At 32.7% G+C, this 23,897-nt stretch overlaps 1 protein-coding gene across 1 annotated transcript in view; it reads left to right on the top strand.

Annotated features, from left to right (window-relative positions):
• PTPRQ (protein tyrosine phosphatase receptor type Q) overlaps positions 1 to 23,897 on the top strand; it is a 214,004-nt gene that overhangs the window by 67,123 nt on the left and 122,984 nt on the right. Inside the window, exons 18-25 of the mRNA XM_064376936.1 lie at positions 1,690 to 1,850; positions 2,589 to 2,734; positions 6,814 to 6,982; positions 8,601 to 8,891; positions 9,130 to 9,405; positions 9,780 to 9,931; positions 13,594 to 13,735; positions 16,455 to 16,724. Of these exons, the coding sequence (XP_064233006.1) occupies positions 1,690 to 1,850; positions 2,589 to 2,734; positions 6,814 to 6,982; positions 8,601 to 8,891; positions 9,130 to 9,405; positions 9,780 to 9,931; positions 13,594 to 13,735; positions 16,455 to 16,724 (1,607 nt within the window). The remainder of the gene's footprint in view (positions 1 to 1,689; positions 1,851 to 2,588; positions 2,735 to 6,813; positions 6,983 to 8,600; positions 8,892 to 9,129; positions 9,406 to 9,779; positions 9,932 to 13,593; positions 13,736 to 16,454; positions 16,725 to 23,897) is intronic.

Here is a 23,897-nt window from a genome sequence, read left to right as displayed (position 1 = left end):
AATTCTCATGCCTCAGCCTCCTGAAAGCTGGGTCCACCGGTGTGCCCACTGCCCACCATGCAGGGCTAATTTTTATATTTTTAGTGGAGATGGGGTTTCGCCATGTTGCCCAGGCTGGCCTCAAATTCCTGGTCTCAAGTAATCCACCCTCCTCAGCCTCCCAAGCCTCCCAAAATGCTGGCATTACAGGAATGAGCCACCACACTCAGCCTAATTGCATTGTTTTAGAGATCCACATTGGATTAGCATTTCTGTAGTGTCCTGATGACCTGTGACCAATGATAAGAGTATGGGTGATTTCTATGACAAGTCATCTTTTTTGGCGACTAATAGCCACAATATTAAGAGTTGTAAAAGCCCATCTCCTCTGGTCTCAATGAAGTCAAACAAAGCTCTCCTGACTGCTTCTGAAAAAGGATGTCAAATCAAACTGTTTCAAATTGCTGAATAGCCTGGCTAATCCTGCCTGTCTCCAATTGCATACTCTGAATCCATATTTTTCTCACTGTGGTAAGCTTTCCAACTATTTTTCAGATAACAGTACTTATATTTGGAATAAATTGGTGCTTCTGTGGTAGTAAAACCATGACTGAAATGTATCTCTGTAGATATCTTTAATTCACTTAAAATCTATTATTCTTCCTAATGATTCAAGTCTTCAAATGTTTCAATGGTAAAGAAAGAGATTTTCTATTCAGGGGGAATATGCATTTACTTCTTCAGTGCCGTGTGTGTCTAAGGAAGAAAAATATGAGATTACAGGAGACATACACTTTTTCTGTATTACTGATCATATTCCCATATCTAAATTATTTAATTTTATTGTTCCTAAAATCTAAATTTTAAAACAATGTACATTTTTCAACACCATGATATACATGTTCATTTTTTGGGTTTAAATATTAATCTATATCCAATTCAAACTGTGAAAACTGAACATGACTGTAATAAAATAGTGTTATATTTTGTTCTTTAGACTCTTTTTATCCCCTTTTGGGATTTTGGTACTTAGCTGGAGAGTTCTGAGTCAATATTTATTTGATTTGTTTTTTTTCTGAAGTGAGATTTTAAATACTTTAAAGATTTTTATTGAGTGAGATATGAGCTATATATTCTTCTTTCCTGGATGATATACATACATTGTTTTCAAACTCATTTCTATTAAATAAGTACAGGGGAGCCCACAACCTTGTTATTTTACATACCACTATTTAAATATTTGGTATGTATTTATTTGTGTTGGCCTGAAGTAAATGTTACTTTTGTACAATATTTGAAAGATAGGCTTATTTTATAAATTAATAGTTCAAATAAGATTTTGCAAGCATTTGAAATGAACAAATATTTGGACAACTAAAATATCAGTGGGAAAGGGAATATCGTAATTACTTTAGTACATAATGGTCCTGGATATCCATTAAAATTGGTCCAAGGAAACTCTAATTATGAACATCATATTAACATTTGATCTAATTACCGAATATAATTGAAAGCAAAATAAATTAATTCACTAAAGTATTCTGAAATTTACTCTGTTCAGTGTTTCAGGATAATAAACACCTTTATTCTATTAATCTAGATAAATAAATTTTGATATATTAGTGTTATTTACTTTATGTCAATATGCTCAAAAAGTATATGTTAAATTTTAGAATTCAATTATACAGATAATATTCTTTTTTATCTCAGGAATGGATCATTATTAAAAACTATTAATATAACTGAAACATCATTGGAGTTATCAGATTTGGATTATAATGTTGAATACAGTGCCTATGTAACAGCTAGCACCAGATTTGGTGATGGGAAAACAAGAAGCAATATCAGTAACTTTCGAACACCAGAGGGAGGTGAGCAAATGATGCATACCAATATATTAAAATAATGTTTTTTTGTTTTATTAAAAAAGAATATCCTGCCCTCCCAAAAATACAAATATACAAATGTATGATTAAGTCTAATATTCATCATCAGTTGGATGAAAAATTGCATTTTGATCACTTTTTAGCTGTGAGATGTTGAGAAAATTAATCTCTGTGTGTCTCAATTTCCCATTGGTAATGTGGAAACAGTATCATTCTACTTTACAGGGTTCTTCTGAAGATTACATAGTTTATATTTTTAAATGCACTTAGCACAGAACTTACTTGACATATGGAATTTTATGTGTTTATTAAATGAAACAACATAAAATGCATGAATCATTTGTCTATGACCCTTATTATTCAATATAAAAATTCAAAGCTATATTAGAATTTCAAATTATGTATTTTATATTGGAAACCTGTTATAATATTGTTATTGTATCCAGAGCAGTGGACAGGTTTTAGAACAGGAATAGTATTTTATGAGTAAGAAATCCATCTGTCTTCAAATTGAATATGCTTATAATAAAGTATTAGAGGGCTGACCCAATGTATTTTATGGATTTCGTTTCTGACATCTAAATAGATGTTATTTCTAATTCAAGCTTGTATGAAAAACAATTTTTATCACTTTGATTTATAAACTATAGGTAAAATTCAGGACATTTCAGACATTACTTGTAGCCACAAATACAGTAATTTGTTCAATTATTTGTTTTATAGCACCAAGTGATCCTCCCAAAGATGTTTATTATGTAAACCTCAGTTCTTCATCAATAATTCTTTTCTGGACACCTCCTTCAAAACCTAATGGGATTATACAATATTACTCTGTTTATTACAGAAATACTTCAGGTACTTTCATGCAGGTAAGAATTAAATTTTCTCCTAGTTCTTTATTAATATCCTTAAGTTTTATTAATAATACAGACTTGTCACAGTAAACAAATTGTTTACCTTACAGTGATAATTATGTACAGATGTATTTTATAAAACTCCCATTGACATAGAAAAACTGTGGTATAGATATGTCAGATACATTTAAGCTCTCCTTACACACACACACATTTCTATATAAGCTTTGTATGTATTAACAACAGTGAATCTGAATCTGCCAGCTACTTAAAATTCTGTTCATAAAGATGGCCCTCAATTATACTTCCTCCAAGAAGTGTTCTCTAAAGTGTTGATGATGTCATTTATCCTGAAAGTTATTTATTGGCTAATTTTTTTTACATTTGCTTGTACACAATATAAATAATTTTAGTGTTGAGATGTGTTTGCGTGTTTTTATTTAATTGTTAATTGGAGGAGTTATTATAACAATACTATAATGGTAGCTATTTTTTAATATCAGATGCAATGAAGACCACTCAGAATGTTGTTATTTAACTTGCCATAGATACAGTTGTAGGCTTGCACAGTTTGTAGGTGGGCACTCTCTAGGATGTGAATGATGATAGCTATGAAAATAGCTAAAATGCATTTACTGTGAAGAAACATTTTCAATTTTTTAGCAGAGTTATATTATTTTTCCAAATTAGATGCTTCACAGAACTCTAACATATGAAAAGGATAATTGGAGTGATATGATCGAATCAAAGATGCAGAGAGCTAGAATATAATTTGAAAAACAGGAATTTAGAAGTGCTGCAGTGTACAGAATATACAGAATATATCCTTTAGTGGTAGAAATTATTGACTGCATATTTGTCACTAGGTGATTCTTAATTCTTTATATCCTTTTAAATAAAAGAACAAGAAAGATAAGTCTTACAACTTTTGAGTTGCTTAAACCCATTTGTTACTGACAGCCTAAATTTAGTCACTAGTTAGTTCTCCCGAGTAACAACCTCTGGGATTAAGCCTTTAATGCAGCTATAGTGAATGTAGGCTATTGAAGAGGGCAAGAGCAGAACTTTGTAAGCTATCTCAGGACTAACCTAGAAGAGAGAAAGATGAAGTCCAGAAGGTGATTTAGTGTTTACATTCTGTCCTAGAAGAGTAGGGTTGTATATGTTTATTTCAAATTTGATGCAACAAGAAAATTACTTTATTAAAGACATGTAGATATGGTTATAGATGTATTAAAAGACATGTAGACATAGTTATAGATATAATTATAATTCAAGATTTCTCAACAAATGCCTTAAGAGCAGAAGGAGAAAGGACGGTCTAGTTTTCTACTCTGTACGTCATGCAGTTTTTGCTTTTTGTTTTGTTCTCTTTAGGGAAGAGAAATAGGGCCTAGAGAGTCAGTTTATTTTTTACCAAAATGTTGTTTACAATTGTAACAATAGTCGTTATACCAATAGAAGATATTCAAATTGGAGGTTTTTCCTCTTATACATTTAAAAAGCATTTGTACAATTGTTCCAGTAGTTCTAAATTTTAGCAATGATTTTGTCTCTGTACAATTTACTTATGGCTTATATGTGATTTATATTTTGGTTCTCTTTGTCCACATCTAAATAATAAAGCATAAGTATCAAACTTTGGTTCCAACATGATCTTCTAAACCTACTTATTCAAACCTGGGTATGTAATATGATCCAATTTGCAATTCATCTGTCTTAGAACATGTTATCTTTTATTAAATAATCTTAAGAATGCTTTTAAGTGTGACAGCTGCAAGAAGGCACAGGCTAATGATGTTAAAACATTTCAGAAGTATAGTCTCATATTGCTTGAAGTTTATCCATGCTTTAACTTATTCCTAAAGTTAATGTTAAAAATATCATCAATATCTTCATTACCTAATTTTCTATTTCAAATTAGTAGAAGAAATCCTCAAAATGAGAATTATTTACCAGAATAGGTGTATAGCCTTTTATTCGTTCCTTATCATCTTTCTCCTTCCTACAGAACTTTGTAGAATACGTCATGCATGGTATATCATGTTCTGTCTCCTATTCCAGATAACTGCTGCTTCTCTTAGTTCCCTTATGCCACGATAAGCATCTTGAAGAGACAGAATTGTGTAACATTTTTCTTTTCATCTCTTAAAGTCCCCTGGAACTATATCTTACATAGGTTTAATGCTCAATAAATATTTTAATTGAAAGATTATTTAAAAAATTATAATAGGCCAACATCACTTTTAGTACATAGTCATAATTTTGGAGCACCTGAGTATGTAGCGAAGTCATCTTTCCTTCTTCTTATCTTGGATAATTTAACCTCTTTGTTACTATTTGGCAAACCGTATCGTTCTTCCTTCAGTTGTTGCACATTGTATTTTGTACAGCATATTAACTTTTCTACTTTTTAATTTTTACCCATTTATGTTTCCTTAGTGTGCCTGGCATAATGTTTTCTATTTTAAAAAGTGCTAAGTGAATGTTAGTTGATTGGTCAAATTTGAAAAGGTTTTACTAAATACATTCTGGCTATATTTATATAAACAAAAGAATAAGCCTTAATTAGATAATTTGTGCCAAAAGACAATTTTTGAGCAAAAATAAACAGATGAATAAAAGAATCATCTGGATAATTGATCTAATGTTACAAATTTGTTAGATGTCTATGCACATTAAGTCACCCACTCAGCAGGAATGACTTCTGGATGATTCAGATAATTGGTTATGTATTAGTCATCAAGGTCATAGGTAATCAGAATAAATTCTATAACAAAAATTAAATTTACATCAAAAAGCTATGTTAATATTTTTAAGTGGTGCTTTGTATAAGCCAGTTGTTCCATGTGTAAAGCAGATGTATTGGAAAGTACAAAAGTTAATGGATTATATTTTGTGTGAGATTGCTATATTACTTTAACTTGTGTATTCTTATGTAAATCACCACAAAATTGAAGTAAATCTTTTATTGCACTATGTTTTTCCTCTGAATACTGGCAAAAGAACCGTAAAATTTTGCTGAAGTTAATTTGTTGATACATTTTAGAACCATTCTTACTATAAATTTAGTCAAATTGCTTATCCTGTATTCATTTAAATGAAACTAATTACCATTTTTTTTTGTTGTGTGCTAGACATGGTATTAATGGGTTTATGTGCTTCATGTCATCTAATCCTCAAAAGTTGTCTGTGAAGTGGAGATGATTATTTCCATTTTACAGTTGAGGGAAGAGAAGCTTTGAGATTAGATGATTTATCCAGGGATACCCTGCCAGAATTTGAATGCAGGTCTATAGGACTTAAATGGCTTCATGTGGATTGGAATGATTCAGATTACTCTGTGCAGATGGAAATTATAAAATTATTCATATGTTTAAGTCTCCTTTTATTTCAGAATTAGTTTTATTTGACTGTGTGTTTTATTTTTAAAATTTGATAGAAAAGAAAATGATTGTATAAATGCCTTAATAATTTTTTTAAAGCCTTGAGAAAAAAATGTAATTAGGAGTCAGGCAAGAAAATTTAAAACTTTCTCTTACTCTGTACATCAGAGAGTACATCAATCTGCCATCCCTTTGCTTCTCACAGTTGTAGGAAAAAAAAAAAAGAACCCACTAAATGTGAATAATAATAGCTATTCGAGTTCATAAAGAGGTAAACACATTCATAATTCCTTCATCACAAATGGAAAGAAACAAAACTAAAATTTTATAATACTCCCAAACTTGTTTAAAATTAGCTAATGGTTTGAAAAATACTTGCATGTTTTTATAAGGAAAAGTGACACTGATCAGCACAGTTGTAGCATTTCCATTTGGCCACTTGACCTTCTTCATTGTTAGCATAGAGTTTTTACTCTTTGCTTTTTTATGTATTGGTTTTGCAATAAAAACTACCATCTATTTCTCTTTTAGTACAAACATATTTCCAGTTTAATTATTGTAATAAAAAATATTCTATGTTGATTTTCCTTAAACAATTAACATATTGAAATAATGAGACAATCAATTCATGGATAAATTATTTTGAAATGTTCATGCATACTAAAAAAATACATTCTGAACAATGAAAGCGATATGTTTATTTTTCAGAATTTTACACTCCAGGAAGTAACCAATGACTTTGACAATATGACTGTATCCGCAATAATAGATAAACTGGCAATATTCAGCTACTATACATTTTGGTTAACAGCAAGTACTTCAGTTGGAAATGGGAATAAAAGCAGTGACATAGTTGAAGTATACACAGATCAAGACAGTATGTAAACAAAAAACACTTATTAATCTTTAATATGATTAATTTAAAACATTATTTTAGGAACTTTTTCTATTTGTTTGAATTTGTAATAAAATCTTTTATTTAGACACATTCATTATAGGAGTTTGAAAATTCAATTAATAGTCTTATAACACCATTACAGTAATAGCCTCTTCTGTTCAAGAAAACTGTTAACATCCATTCATGAAAATTCTATTCATTTTATTGCTTCAAAAGATGTCATGGCCATCCAGTTATGGGCACAAAAAGTACTGCATACATGGATGAAATTTCCAATAGTTAATTTACTTATCCATTTTCTTTAAGGACTTAAACTCTCTAGCAACTTGTTTTCTTTTCAGACTTTGAATCTACATAGGACTCTGCAGCACTTCTGTTCTTACTGTGTTTATGACTAATATATCCAGAATATATATATTTTTAATTCCAGAAGTTTTTCGCATGCATCTTCTGAAGAATCCTATTATATTGAGTATTCAGAAAACTGTAATGATTGAAGCTCTTGATGTGTTTTAGGTTTCAACTTTCAGAATACAATGATAAGTGGATCATTGCCTATTTTTCTTGTAGTTTTTTTTTGTCATCACTTTGCTTGTTTATTTTCAAAGACTAGTCCCTGATATTGAGAAATGGTAGTGACCTAAACTTCTGGAGTAAAACTCCATGTTTATTTTCTGAAAGCCATAAATAGATTCTTTAAGCATGAGAAGTGAATGCTTGCTTTGTTGTTGGAACAATCTTTCAAATTGTTGACAAGTTGGTCAACATAAAAAGATATGATAAATGTGTGGAAATATGTATTTTGGGAATCATATAGTGTAATATATGATCAATACCATTTCAGGCATTTTTAAATGCAGATCTTTCCCAGGGTTTTTACCAACCTATACTATTTTATCAGTTATAATTTCCACACCATGAGTAATAAGCACTTGCTATGTACTACTCCAAAGGTGGATGTCAAATTTATATTAATATAGTTTAATATCATAATACAACTTATATCTGAGAATTAGGACTTGTGTAACTAGAGTAACTGTTTAATATACAAATGTGAGTTGGTAGCCTGATGACTGGAGAAATTTTGAGACTAGATATTGGGAAAGCTTTTAGTGTTAATTCTTCTGGCTACCCACATGACCTTGGAGAAGTCACTTAATGGCTCTGAGCTTTAGTTTCCTCATATGTGCAACATGGGTAATATTTAGAAGAAATAAACTAAAAATATGGTTGAGATAATATAAATTATCAAAATACTTAAAACAGTATGCATACACAAATTATGCCAACACATACACACATTATGCACACACATGCACACACACAATCTCCACGTAGTAGGGAAAAAACTACAAGAATATTATAGAAACAATTTCCATACATATTAAAGATGACAGAGTTTATTTTGAATGATTTTTAAAGTAATTATTTAGAAGGTATTCTATAATAGGTGAATGTTTGCCACATCTGTATTTAAATAATTTAGGTGCTGATGATGTAATAGATGCCATTTCAACAATTAGTAACTCAGTTTGTGAATTTAGATTCTGTTTAGGGTGACTGATGATTTTTGTATTTTGCCCATTACCTATCATAGTACCTGAAGGGCTTGTTGGAAACCTAACTTATGAATCCATTTCGTCAACTGCAATAAATGTAAGCTGGGTCCCACCGGCTCAACCAAACGGTCTAGTCTTCTACTATGTTTCACTGAACTTACAGCAGACTCCTCGCCATGTGAGACCACCTCTAGTTACATATGAGAGAAGCATATATTTTGATCATCTGGAAAAATACACTGATTATATATTAAAAATTACTCCATCAACAGAAAAGGGATTCTCTGATACCTATACTGCCCAGCTATACATCAAAACTGAAGAAGATGGTAGGCTAGACACTTTTATTGCCTATTAAGCAGATTGTTGTTGTTCTTTTCATTTACATTGCTTTCTGATAGGAAACAGTATTCAATTATATTGATTCTGTTTGATCTCAAGTAATTAGCCTTTCCATAAATACAATGTTTCTTAAAATAAGAAAATCAAATCCCATTGTGATTGAAGCTTCTTTTTTAAATGCGGATTCACTTTTGTTTCATTTAATATTCTCTTTTTCTTTTATAGTCCCAGAAACTTCACCAATAATCAACACTTTTAAAAACCTTTCCTCTACCTCAGTTCTCTTATCATGGGATCCCCCAGTAAAGCCAAATGGTGCAATAATAAGTTATGATTTAACTTTACAAGGACCAAATGAAAATTATTCTTTCATTACTTCTGATAATTACATAATACTGGAAGAGCTTTCACCATTTACATTATATAGCTTTTTTGCTGCTGCAAGAACTATAAAAGGACTTGGTCCTTCCAGTATTCTTTTCTTTTACACAGATGAGTCAGGTAAGCCGGAATCCACATTTCTTCAAACAATTTCACTGTTGCAGCGCCCGCGCTTTCTTTTTAAGGAACAGCATGGAAAATGAAAGGATATCTGATTGTTTGTTTGTAACAGCCTTACCATTATATTTACTTTCTTGAATCTTTTTTTTTTTGTTTTCAATTTAAGCTTCAGAATTTTCTGTTCTGCTTAAAGCTACTTTGGAACTACTGCGTCCAAATACAAATTATAATTAGTTATGATATTTATTTCTGAAATTAAAATATGATCATTTTATTAATCTTTTTAAACTAGTGTCTTCAAGAAAGTAATTCGTGGTGCTATTGTTATGTTAAAAGTTTTATGAATGTTAGTTTCATCGTGTGTTTTCCTGCAGTGCCTTTAGCACCTCCACAAAATTTGACTTTAATCAACTATACTTCAGACTTTGTATGGCTAAAATGGAGCCCAAGTCCTCTTCCAGGCGGTATTGTTAAAGTATATAGTTTTAAAATTCATGAACATGAAACTGACACTATATTTTTTAAGGTAGGTTGATTATAACAGTATATGTTTATTTTAAAAATTTAGAAATGGAATTAAAATCTTTTGCCATATAGGAAGAAAATGGCCTACTAAATTAAACAATGACTATTTTTTAAAAAATTTATTTCCTACAATTTAAGGATGCCATGGAAAACACAAGAAAGCGTTTGCCAGATATATAAACTGAATACTTCATAGAGCAATGTACTTAGATTTGTAAATTCTAGATATCTACAATTTAAGAAACAATTGCAAACAATTATCGTTTGTTAATGCTGGAAAGGGTACAGTAATTTTTTTCTGGCTTACAAATCTGTTATAAAATGTATTTCTATCTATTGTTACCAGCAGTAACAAGGGAATCTTTTTAACCTTTTAGAAAGTATTAATATTCATACTGGACTTCTGGTCATCTTTCCCGATAGCATATGATCCTACAATAATTGGTCTTCTAAGATATATCCTTATCCTTATTTTTTTTAATTTTCAAGAGTAATTCATTTGCAACACTAACTACATTTTCCTTCCTCCATTTTTGGAATCCAGAATTAGTGAAAAATATTCACAAAACTGATGTAACAGAGTCTCAAATATGTATCTGTGATTTCTAGCACTTAATTGCCAAAATGTAATTAACAAGCATTTGTTTAAGAAAATTTTCTTATTTCTTTCCCAAAGGCAAATGAAGTCCTGGAATGTTCTTATTTAGTTACAGCAAGAAGAGTACAAAAAATCTGCAGTAAATGTTTTACTCAATGTTATGAGTATTACAATTTATGACTATGGTAAATCATTGTTATAGCATGTGTAGCTTACAAATTGAATGGTAAAAATCAAAAGCATACATTAACTTTATATCATCAGGAACAATGACTTTCTTTCTGGAAACGAAGATATTACTCTAAAACCTGATAGTTTGAGTATAATTTGAATCATATTACTCCATAAATGTGGAATTTGTTTCCCAGAAGTGTGAAATTATATTAAATGACATGAAGCCTCTTGCCCTTTAATATCTATCCCTGGTTTAATCTGAACATTTTTCCGTTTTTTATTTGCTTTGTCTGTATGGATCACTGGGAGATAGATATCAAAAGGGAAAAAATAATCCTTTTCTTAGAGTAATTGGATACCCTGGATTGTTGTGTATGTATATTAAAGTATGAATGTCTATATATGATCTTATCTCCTCAGAATGGTAATCTCTAACTCTCTTAGCATAGTGGTGAAGCAAGGGCTCTGACTTCAAATTACCTGACTCAGATTCTGTCTTTGAAACTTACTGTGTTTCAGTGGAAACATTGCTTACCTCTTAATGCAAAATGGGAGTTACAAAGATGTATACATTTGAAACTGAGGATTATAAAGGAAAATCTACATAGAGCATTTCGAACAATTCCAAGCATGTGATAAACATGTTAGCTATTGTTGCTGTAGGTGTACATAGTTTTTAAAAGAACAAAAAAATCTGTCCAACATTTTAATAGCACTAAGCATGAAATGACAATATGCCATTATGTGAATATGAGAATAGCTTATATTCTCAGTTTTGTAAACAGGTTTTCTCAATAGAAGCACATCTTTAATATTTCACTAGTAGCAAAAATACAATCTTTATGCCATTCAGTATTAAATATATCATTTGAGATGGGCAGTTTTATGTTTTAAAATCTACTACCTCATGTTAACTCCTTTTTACGTCTATTTTGTCTTTCATCAATTTTCATAATCTTATTTTCTTTCAAATTCCTTTAAATGTACTCTCATGCCATCTTTTTCCCTTTCTCAGCATCTGGTTACTGTATGTTTTTTCCTCTTTCTGTTTAGCTTTCTCCCCTAGTGTGTTTATTTTCCTTTCTTTTTCATCCACCCTGATACCCTGACAGTAACAATTTATATTATTTTCTCTGTTTTTATATTCTTTTTCTTCTTTCAAGTTAGATGTGCATTTGTGGAGGTACAATAATGCTAGCACCACTTCAAATGTTACTGCAATCCCGGTCAATCCACTGTAGTCCACACATAGTGAAATCAGTAGGTAACGAGTCACTCACACATGCTGAAAGAAATTATTTAGTACAAAGTTCTATTAAAATAGGTTTTTAAATATTCATCACTCATGTCTCCCTTTTTGACAACATACTCTTGTATAAATTTGTTTACTCTCCCATAAATTACTCTCTTATTATTATGACCTCTCGGGTTCAGTTGTTTCTCTGGTTATTAGCCCTTTCTAACCAAAATCATAGTTTGCTTGTTTTGTGTTTAATTTTTTTCTCATTCAGTAATTGTAGATTTCTCTAGTTAATATAAAAATTCCTTGATGGCAGGGACCATGATGTATACGTATCTATAATCTTCAGATTATCTTATAGTATGATTTGTAAATAGTAAGCAGAAAAGAATGACTGAAATAAAGAGATTCAGTAAGTCCCAGTAAGTCAATGAATTCCTAGAGATTATTTTAAAATAGGATCCTAATTGTAAATTCCCCAAGAGTTAATATTCTTATTAAATTTCTGTTACTGAAATGTTTAATAAATAATCAATATTGCTTATATTTGTCAGATATAATGTAAGATTCTTACACTTATACCAAATAAGAGATTATCTTCTCTGTCCATAATGATAATTGATTAATCTTAATTGCTTTCTTGGTTAGGACAATTATCTGTGAATGAAAACTTTGTACTTAATGAGAATTTTTTCTATAAGAAATCATATTCCTCCTTAAGCAACTATGATACTCTTTTGTTCCTTTTCTTATTTCTCGAAAAAATTGTGTCAAATTAGAAACTTAGGAATTGGATGGGAAAACTCCCAATTTAAGCTTCATGGAAGCTAGATATTTTAAACTTATTATTCACTGCTTTATTGCCAGTGTCTACATACAATAGCTGAAGAATAAATTTAATTTACACAGGAATGCTGTGGGTATTAAAGATGAATTTAGATGAGTTCAGAAAAATCAAGTATCTTTGACCACCCACAAGTTGGATTTAAATTGCAAACTGTAATTATAGCAGATTGAAAAAAAAAGATTATATAATTCCAGGTAAAAATCAGGAAAACAAAGTGAAAACAAAACACTCTGTTTTTTAAAAAAAGGCAATTATAGGCCAGGCATGGTAGCTCACACTTGTAATCCCAGCACTTTGGGAGGCTGAGGCTGGCGGATCACCTGAGGTCAGGAGTTCAAAACCAGCCTGGTCAACATGGCTAAACCTTGTCTCTACTAAAAGTTACAAAAATTAGCCAGGCATGGTGGTGGGCACCTATAATCACAGCTACTCAGGAGGCTGAGGCAGGGAGAACTGCTTGAACCTAGGAGGTGGAGGTTGCAGTGAGAGGAGATTGTGCCACTGCACTCTAGCCTAGGGGACAAAGCAAGACTCCGGTTCAAAAAAAAAAAAAGAAAAAAAAGGTGTAAAAAAGGCAATGATGAGGTTCTTCAGGGCAAAGAGGGTGCCCAATTCATCCTTGCATCATAAGCTGAGCACACTCTATAGCATTAAAAAATGCTAGTATTTATTACAATTTAAAATATCAATTCTTATTAAATTATTTATTAAATAGAGAAGGAATAACTTCAATGAAAATATTCCAGTGATGAACAAATTTTTGATGATTCATTGGAACTAATAAATTTTTTTTCTGCTTTTCAGAATATATCAGGTTTTCAAACTGAAGCCAAACTTGTTGGACTGGAACCAGTCAGCACCTACTCTATCAGTGTATCTGCCTTCACCAAAGTCGGAAATGGCAATCAATTTAGTAATGTAGTAAAATTCACAACCCAAGAATCAGGTTAGATGCAGTTTTTGAGCCTAAAATATTTCATTTTATATTTAACACCTTTCCCTTTTTTTTCCTCAGTTTATATGATAAAGTGTCATTACTTAAGAGTCTATTCAAAGGGAAATTGCATTTCAGTGCTTTATGTTTGAAATAATATGCTGTATGTGTGTTTGTACATATATATTTGCACATTGTTTTTTCTTTTGAACTGAAGAAGTTGAAATTAAAAAGTAGTTTAGGAACAAAATAGCCTTCTAGATATCTGTGAAAATTATCTAATTCTTAGAACTATTTGAGACAGCTGGCGAAAAAGGGAGAAATGAACCAGCAGTCACTTTTAACAGGCTGATTTATATTCTTAAGAAACAACATATATACTTTTCTTTTAAGAAGATGAGTTGTGACATTTGGAGAGCAAGAGCCATTGCACAAACCCTCTATGCTCCTGTCATCTCGTCTTTCCCATGTGGAGGACACTGTTAAATATCACTGACCTAATTCATCAATAGCGTACCTGCTGTGTCACACATGTATACATGACATACCTTGCCTTTGTGTGTACACTGAATAGTTTTTAGTTATGACTTATTTAATGTTGGCTTAGAAATGTACTTCTCCTTTTCTCAACTGGACCATACATTTAAACGTACCTCTTCTTAATTTTTTTTTTTTTTTTACTTCTGTCAACGTTTATTGAATGAGCACAAGATCTCATTCTAGTCATTTCTTCTTAGCAGCTCTGGATGCACTTCCTGGTATTTTAGTAAATCTCAAAATTGAGATCGTAGACCACTGACTGCTAAATTAACCATTTTTGCATTAATTTATGACTACCCTTGACTTTTTTTCCCATAACATTCCTGCAAGACAGGCAAAATAAATAGCATTTATAGTGGATAAAAGTACATGCAGTGATTGTCTGGGTTTGAATTTGAGCCCCATGACCTTCTAGCTGTACAATCTTGGCAAAGGCTCATGACTCTCTGAGCCTCTGTGTCCTTAACTGAAAAGAAGCACACATTAGCAGTAGCCATCTCATAAGGTAGTTGTCAAAAATATTTGAAAAGATCCACATAAAGCACTTCATAGAGTATTAGATACTCAGTAAATGCCCCCTAAATATTACTATTGCCAACATTCCCATGTTACAGATGAAAAAGCCATGATTCAGGCAGATTAGATGAAAAAGACCTTGAGAACATTGGTGAAGAACCTGACTAGAACATTGGCCTTCTGACTTCTAGTGAAGAGTGGACATGACTATAGGAAATGCAGGTTGTAAATGAGTGATAGAATATAAAAATGTTCAACCCATAAATTAAAAAAAATTAACAATATTTGTATATGAGGGTAATAAGAATCAAGGCTAATCTTGTTAGAAAGTGCTCTGTTAACCGATAAATATTTTTGTCAGTAAGATAAAATTGTACCACAACATATTATACTCTGATTAGTTAAATAAATAAAATTTTCACCTTTAAGTGTTATAATATTACTGGTTAATTTTTTGTTTTGAGGTTCACAAAATCAGGAAAATAGATATTCATAAAATCTGGATTTATAAGCTAAAGTTCGGCAAATTGTCATCTATTTTGTGTTAACTTATTTTATAAAAATGTTTATGATTTTGAAAACAAGGAAGTGAATAGTTAATAATATTTAATTGCTAGATCCCTTGATCAGCCCAGAAATTATCTTTTAAAAAATTTTAAATGCAACACCTTCCCTAAGTAGTCCCCTTTGGTACTGGTGTCTTTATCTTACAGAAGAAGAAAAGTTTATAATAGCTCAGTTTAGAGCCAGGTAGAGCAGTATAGGCAGGTGAGAGATCACCTGAGTATTCTTTAAAGCATTATGTTTTACATAATGGCAGCAAGTTATTTTCTTTCAATTTTCATTGTTTGTAATCCACAAATTGACTATGTCCCAATTCTTCTTCTACCATTATGTTTTACTCTGACAAGAAAAGTTATTCTACTAATACCAACTTTAGGGGACATTAGCTAATTGGACATTTCGTGGGAAGTAATCAGTCTCTCTAATGTGCAGTCACTTTGGTGGGCTGAGATATTGTTCTTTAACTAGGTCTACCAGATATAGTGGATCTCTGAGAAATTGGGTTACTTTCAAGTAAATTCAGAGAGGCTCCAGAAAATAAGACTGAGACTCCTTAAATCTTCCTCCCAATGATGTCTATGAAAGGTACTTACTTAAAGATGAGATCTTCATGATTCTTCCAAAGAAGCCATCCCAGTAAAAAAGCATTACCTTTAAATTAGTTAGGGGTTTCTAAGTTCTGTGAAGCCCAGATTTGTCACATTAGGGAGGCACCTGCATATATGTTTTGTATAAAAATGTCCCATAGTATTGCTAAGATTGTTCCTTTCTGATTAGGAGAGCAGTTATCAAACACTGCCTGGGCCTCGGCTTGAGGCTACACATTTGCTTCTGAGCTTTTGAGGATGTGATTGGTGCTTGGACCTGGAAGATATTCAATGACTGGTTCAATATTGTAAGGATTAATAAAATAGCAGGAAAAAACAAGTCAACAGCCTTTTGATTCAGTCTATGTTAATGACTTTTTAAGCACACATTGAAAAGTTGATATATTAAATACTTTTCTAGTTCTACTTCTAAATACAGTTTTATCTAGTTATCACATAATTTAATCAATTATCTACTTACATGTATATACATTTTAACTTTGGGCATATGTTTATCTCTTAAGTTCCAGATGTTGTACAGAATATGCAGTGTATAGCAACTAGCTGGCAGTCAGTTTTAGTGAAATGGGATCCACCCAAAAAGGCAAATGGAATAATTACGCATTATATGATAACAGTTGAAAGAAATTCTACAAAAGTCTCTCCCCAAGATCACGTTTATACTTTCATAAAACTTCTTGCCGATACCTCATATGTCTTTAAAGTAAGAGCTTCAACCTCAGCTGGTGACGGTGATGAAAGAACATGCCACGTCAGCACACTACCTGAAACAGGTAATTAACGTGAAACAGGTAACTAATGTGAAACCTTTAATTATTTGTGGATTGTGTCAATACCACCTGCAAACTGTATAGCATATTTATCTAAAGATATAAAGCACAATTAAAAATACGACACAGGCTGTTTTATCCCATGTGTTGCTTGAGTACCAGCTGTGTACTACCTTGACCCTTCTCCAAAATGCTGGGAGATTGAGGGAGGAAAAAAAGAGAGAGAATCTGCTTTACTAGTATTTCCACAAATATAAAACCTTGACTTACTAAATTATGCTTAACCATGATTTGAAAGAAGGAATAAACATGTAAACCTTTCATGTATATCTTGTTTTGTCTTAATTGTTTTTATGTAAATCTAGATGTTTCCCTGAACTATATGGTTGAGGTATATCAGACTCATTTCCATATATTTTTCCCCTTTATACCAGCCTTTGTCTTTCATGCTAGTTGAATAAAATATCCAGGTTGTTAAGCTTTAGTTCACAAGAAGAAACTCTCACCATCCCTAGAAGTGCTCTAGCTATGTCATAATATCCTTCATCCTATTTTCTTCCATATTCTACCTGCTTACATAGATTAAAACCTGATTCTTTTCTGATAACACAGTGTCTAACGGGCACTGTGGATATTGGCATAATTGTTAACTTCTGGCACATCCAAACCCTTTATCTTGGAAACGTCTTTCAACCTGTCTCTCCCTTGGAAATCCTCATTGCCTAATTTTACTTCATGTTTCTACCCTTGAGACTGTATACCTAGAACATCAAGACATAGTCTGCCTTCTTTCTGATTTCAGCATCTAACTCAGCATCCTTTCCTTCTCATTCTTCCAGTGCAACATTTTTTCAGACTATAGTCTTTCCCTTTCCAGGATGGAACAGTTACATTTCAACACCACCATCTCTTGCTCCTTAGATCTCATACCTTGTCATTGTGACTTATCCTCCAGGAAGAGTCCTCACTCTGAGAAGACCACATTGTTTTTTTTTTTTTTTTCCAAGATGCTGGCTGCTAAATATTTCTAAGAAAAAAATAGAAATGATTCTACTTTGTTTGTCTATAAATTCATCATCCTTAATTGTCCCATCTACTCCACAGGCTTCTATGTATCTGTTGTTTTTACACCATAGGAAATAGGTTCATAGAAATACTCTCCATTCCGTATGAAAATTGTTCTCTTTCCAAACCTAGTCTGTTCGCCCATCATCCATATTTATTGTTATTTTACTAATAATATCAGCTATATTGATATGCCCTCCTTCCATCAAAAAAATTTACCCATGTCTTTATTCATGCCCTCCACATATATTCTCTTAAGATGTCCTTGCCTTACTCTTTCAGGGATCTAGCTGTTCATTTTCATTTTAATATTATGTTGTCTCTAGAACATTACTCCATCAATTTATTCCAATCTCTCCTGCATTTATCCTCTTTTTCTTGCACATCCACTCAAATTGTTGAATGTTTATTTTGAGACAGAGTCTTTCTGTCACTGGGCTGGAATGCAGTGGTGCAATCTCAGCTCACTGCGACCTCTGCAACCTCTGCCTCCCAGGTTCAAGTGATTCTCCTGCCTCAGCCCAGTAGCTGGGACTACAGGTGCACACCACCACACCCAGCTAATTTTTTGTATTTTTAGTACAGACAGAGTTTCACCATGTTGGCCTGGATGGTCTCAATCTCTTGGCCTTATGATCTACCTGTCTTGGCCTGCCAAAGTGCTGGGATTACAGGTGTGAGGCAGTGTACCCGGCCAAATTGTTGAAAAATTTCAACTGAAGAACTGGTTGGAGTATCAGTGGAATTTGTGTTACATGAAATCACTGCCTTTTTCTCAGTTTTCTGTGCCTCTTCTTGACAATCCATTGGACCCCAGGCCTCATAGTTTTATGTAATTCCTTACTCCATTTCTTCTACATACAATCAGGTCTTATCAATTCAATTTCTAATATGGCTCTGCAATTTGCCCCTTCTCCACCATGTCCACCACCATTGTATATTAGAGGAACCTTGTTGCTTCCTGTAATAACATCCTAACTAGCCTTATCACCCACACTACTTTAGCGTAGTCATAAGTCTCATCTTTCCACCACTCACTTAATTGAATTGGTTCTAACATACAATTTAGACCATTTATGCATTGGCAGTTATCTGAACAATAAAGGTTAGACATGTCAAGTTGGGTACCTGAAGCACAGAAGTAATAATGAAAGTCACCGTGTGGAGGAGATGGGCTAGAATACCCCAAATGTTTTACTCATTCTCATTGTCTAGAAAATATCCTAGAATTCATCACTAATTAGAATTTGGTTTCTTTCTAACTTTTTTATTCTTATATACTTTTATTGTATCTTCTCCTTCTCATATAGCTGATGTCTCCAGCTAAACTTCATTTATTTAGCACACAATTTCACTATTTCAGTATTTTAACTCAGAAAACATTTATGAAGCATCTACTATGAACTAATAATTGACTAGGTTCTCTTCTTTAAACATATTCAACGCTGTTTCATCATCAGCTTGCTTTGCTTCCCTTAGCTGTATTATTATTTTCCCTTTCTATAACACATAAAATCTTATTCATTTTTAAAAGCCCAGCTTAAATGTGCCTTCTTTATTAAAGCCTTTAATGGCATTTCTGGACTTCATCCCAGACTTGCTGACTCATAGCCTCAATGAGTGAAGCTTAAGAATCCATACACTTCAGAATCTCTCTAGGTAATTCTGATATTCTGTAAGTATTGGAGAGTACTGAAGTAGATTACCAGGAACTTTTGAGGACAAGCAAACACTGTCAGAAAGGTCCATCAAGGGATGACAGGTGTTTTCCCTGTGGGTGGCCAGCACATCATTGCTATGTGGAGTCTGTGAGAAGAAAAAAAGTTCAAATGCAGGCAGGTGGTCTGCATCAGGGTGGTCTAGCACCAGGTAAAATGGTCTTGGATCATTGGACAGGAGCTGAGTCTTTGAGAATTGGCAAATAAAATACAGGACAATGTATCTGAAATAAATGAGAGATTCAGGAACAAGGCAGAAGATATTAGGTTGGTGCAAAAGTTACTGTGTTTTTTGCCATTAAAAGTAATATTGAGTACACTGGTACTCAATGTGGCAGCTTAGACACAGGAATGAAGCAGGAATTCAGTTAATAGAACTGAGACACATGATCCAAATAGCAATGTGCACCTGATATAGAGCCACCTGCATTTAAGGTCCAGGTCTTTGCTAAGAAAAAAAAAAAATCTAATTGGAAAATTGAATTCTGTCTTAACTCAGGATTAAAAGGCTACATATGTGTAGACTGAAGGGATTCTAAATCAAAGAATTAGACAGTTACTAAACATATTGTACTATGAACTATGTACTTTCCTACGACTGAGGACCATTACTTCTCAAAGCTTGAATTCTGCATCAGAATGTGCGGCATTATGGCACTGTTTTAGACTTATGGAATCAGAATTTGGGAATTAGATCTTTGTTGAAACAAGACATGTGAATAATACAGTGCTGAATTTGGGAACCACTCATTTCCATTGTAAACTCTTTGCTTGTAGGAACCATGTCTTATTTGTCTTTGTTTTACTCACAGTTCCTAGCAGAAAGCCTTGGGCTTTTTGAATTGTAGGCATTCAAATGTTTGTAGAAGAAAGAAATGAATTGTTTTCTTCTAAAATTCATTATTTTTCATAAGGGTTTTTATTCCATTGCAATGTATTATTTCCATATTCCCATCAGGCAAAATTATAAATATTTTCCCTTGTATAAATATAAAAATTAAGGAGAGTCATTTATATAAAACAGGAGTATTATTTTTATATAAAATATTTATATAAAATATTAAATTTAAATTAAGGAGAATCATTTATATAAAACATGATATTCAAAAATATTTTGATTTTTATCTTTAAAATTGTTTTGCATTTAGTATGTAATTATTTTTATGATTACAATATTTATTAGCTAATTAATTTCATTTTATATGGGTTCACATGAATTGTTTGTTGATAAGAGATTTGTAAAAACTGGGAATTTGTTGTTCAGATTGGAAACAGTTTTACAGCCCGTTGCATACTTCTAATTTATGTGGTCTAAGATTAGTCACAGTGTATAGCCAGCTCTGAGTCACTGACTCTGTACTTATTTTTGACATAAAGTGAAATCAAATTTGGCTCATTCTCTCACTGCCTAGTGTCTGACCTTAACATTCCTTCCAGGGATTATTGGGTATTTTTTTCAATGTAAACTTGGTCATATCTGGATGCAGCTAAACATGTATCATGACAATTGAATTTATTAGGAGATTAGTGTTTGATGTCTAAGCTGGTTCCATTGTCACAGTCAGATACGTTGGAACAGGGCCGTAAAGTTGAAGCCCTCCAAACTTGATTCTACATTTTAACAGCATTTTATGCCCAAATATATCATATATACCAATAAAAAGAATACAACAAGTCCATGTGCATGAAGTACTTAACTTTTGGAACTTGAATTGATTCAAAATGCACTTATCTATATTACTATTAAAACTTAGCATGACATGGATGGACTTGGAGGACAGTATGTTAAATGAAATAAGCCAGGCACCGAAAGACAGACTTCACAGGTTCTCACTCATTTGTGGCAGCTAAAAACTAAAACAATTGAACTCATGGAGATAGAGTGTAGAATGATGGCTACTGGAGACTGGAAAAGGTAGGAGGGTGCAGAGGGGTAGGAAAAGTGGGGATGATTAAGGTACAAAAACACAGATAGAATGAATAGGGTCTAGTGTTTGATAGCACAACAGGGTGACTAGTCAGTAATTTCTTTTACATTAAAAAATAACTAAAAGAGTATAATTAGAATTTTTGTGAAACAAGGAAATGATAAATGCCTGAGGTGACGGATACCTCATTTACCCTGATGTGATTATTATGCAGTGTATTCCTGGATCAAAATATCTTAATTACTCTGTAAATATCTATACCTACTATGTACCCATAAAAATTTAAAATTTAAAATTTAAAAACAGTTAAATCTAGTAAATGTTTGGATTAAATATTTGGTTTCAAAAACTTCGTCTTTTGTGGAAGATAATTTTATAGTTTGGGTTAATTCAGAGCTCTTCCAAGTTCCATACTTTAGAATCAAAAGAGAAAAATAAAGTACTTCCTTATTTTTGCACTTCAGATGCGAAAACTTAATTTAGGAAAAGTAAAATGTGCATTTGTAGTTTTTAGGGGTGTTCTTTTCTGCAGTGATTTCTTTATTAGCTTTTCCTCCAATGGAAGGTATCAGGCATATAAAGTGATCCACTGGAAATCCACTAAGCTTGCAAATATATTAATGCTACGTTATGATTGACTTGGATTGTATTCAATTTAATTATTGATATCATCATCATCATCATCATTATTTTAGAGATAAGAGCTCACTGTATCACCCAGGCTGTAGGGCAGTGGCATTATCTCAGCCCACTGAAGCCTCAATCTTTTGGGTTCAAGTGATCCTCCTACCTCAGCCTCCTGAGTAGCTAGGACTACAGGTGTGCACCACCATGCCCAGCTAATGTTTTTGTTTGTTTGAGACAGGGTCCCACTCTCTTGCCCAGGCTGGAGTGAAGTGGCACTATCTTAGCTCATTGCAGCCTCCACTTCCCAGGTTCAAGCAATTCTCATGCCTCAGTCTCCCAAGTATCTATGATCATAGGTGTGTGCCACCACACCTGGCTAATTTTTGCATTTTTAGTAGAGACAGGGTTTTGCCATGTTGGACAGGCTGTGTCTGGAACTCCTGACTTCACGTGATCTTCTGCCTTGACCTCCCAAATTGCTGGGATTATAAGCATGAGCCACCGCTCCCAGCCTGCCCAGCTAATTTTTTATTTATTTTTGTAGAGATAGTCTCACTATGTTGCACAGGCTGGTCTCAAACTCCTCCTTCTGCTTCAGCCTCCCAAAGCGTTGGGATTACAGGCATGAGCCACAGCAGCCAACCTAGTTTATTTGTTAAATAAAATATTTATATCTTTTATAAGAATTTATAAAATGCGTATATGCCATTTAATAGATTGAATGTGGTCAGTAAAAGTGCTTCCCTTCCATGTCTACAAATTACTGCACTAAATCAAAACTTCACTTTTCCTTTGTATCCTATTTACATAGCTTACCTCGAAAATTGCATGATTCTGGTTTCTTTTAAGCAAGTGAATTAAAACATTCAATTTACCAGTGGGTAATCAATAAAAGCACAAAAAGTATTATAGTTGCCTGTCACAAATCAGAAGGAAATAACTATTAGTATATCTAATTGAAATTCAGGTGTTGTATAAAATATGTTTTTTATAGACTTAATTATTAAATAAAATATTTTTCTTAAGAGTGAACATCAGATGAGGAATGTCTTTCTACATTTCTTGTAGTGCAGTGGACAGTTAACCAATATATAATTATTCACTGCTTGCTATGTTCAGGTTCTGGGTTTAGGGTTCAAGACCCAAGTTTGAGTGCCAGGTGGCATTGGGGATCTCTGCCCTACACATCCAAATAACTCCATTATTATAATAAAAATATATACAATACACATAAAACAATTAAACACAAACCTACATAATATGTTGGTCAATTTTGTGGCTTGAAGATTTTTTTTTTTGACAGAGTCTCATTCTGTTGTCCAGGCTGGAGTACAGTGGCACAATCTTGGCTCACTGCAACCTCCGCCTCCTGGGTTCAAGTGATTCTCATGCCTCAGCCTCTTGAGTAGCTAGGACTACAGGCCTGTGCCACCACACTGAGCTAATTGTATTTTTGGTAGATACCGGGTTTTGCCATTTTGGCCAAGCTGATCTCAAACTCCTGACCTCAGGTGATCTCCCCATCTCAGCCTCCCAAAGTGCTGGGATTACAGGCATGAGCCACCATGCCTGGCCTTGAAGATTTAATTAAATAAAAATTCAGGAGAAAAAGATTTTATTGAGGCTTTTTTGAAGGGTGAAATATGAATTGGATGTTGCTTATTGATAGCTTCAAAATTGCTTTCTATTAGAAGTTAAGAACCAATAATCTAATTGGAAGAGGATGATATAACACATATTTGTCTTGAACCTTGAATTTCATAGAAAAGTACACTAACGTTTACTTAGATTATCTGATATATAGCAATAAAAGTCAAGTTTTCTAAATGTTCTTTTAG

The sequence above is a fragment of the Aotus nancymaae genome, unplaced genomic scaffold (assembly GCF_030222135.1).
Source record: "Aotus nancymaae isolate 86718 unplaced genomic scaffold, 86718_ANA_hifiasm-v0.15.2.pri h1tg000016l, whole genome shotgun sequence".
Classification (NCBI taxonomy): Eukaryota; Metazoa; Chordata; class Mammalia; order Primates; family Aotidae; genus Aotus; species Aotus nancymaae.
This window is presented reverse-complemented; position numbering and strand designations above follow the sequence as displayed.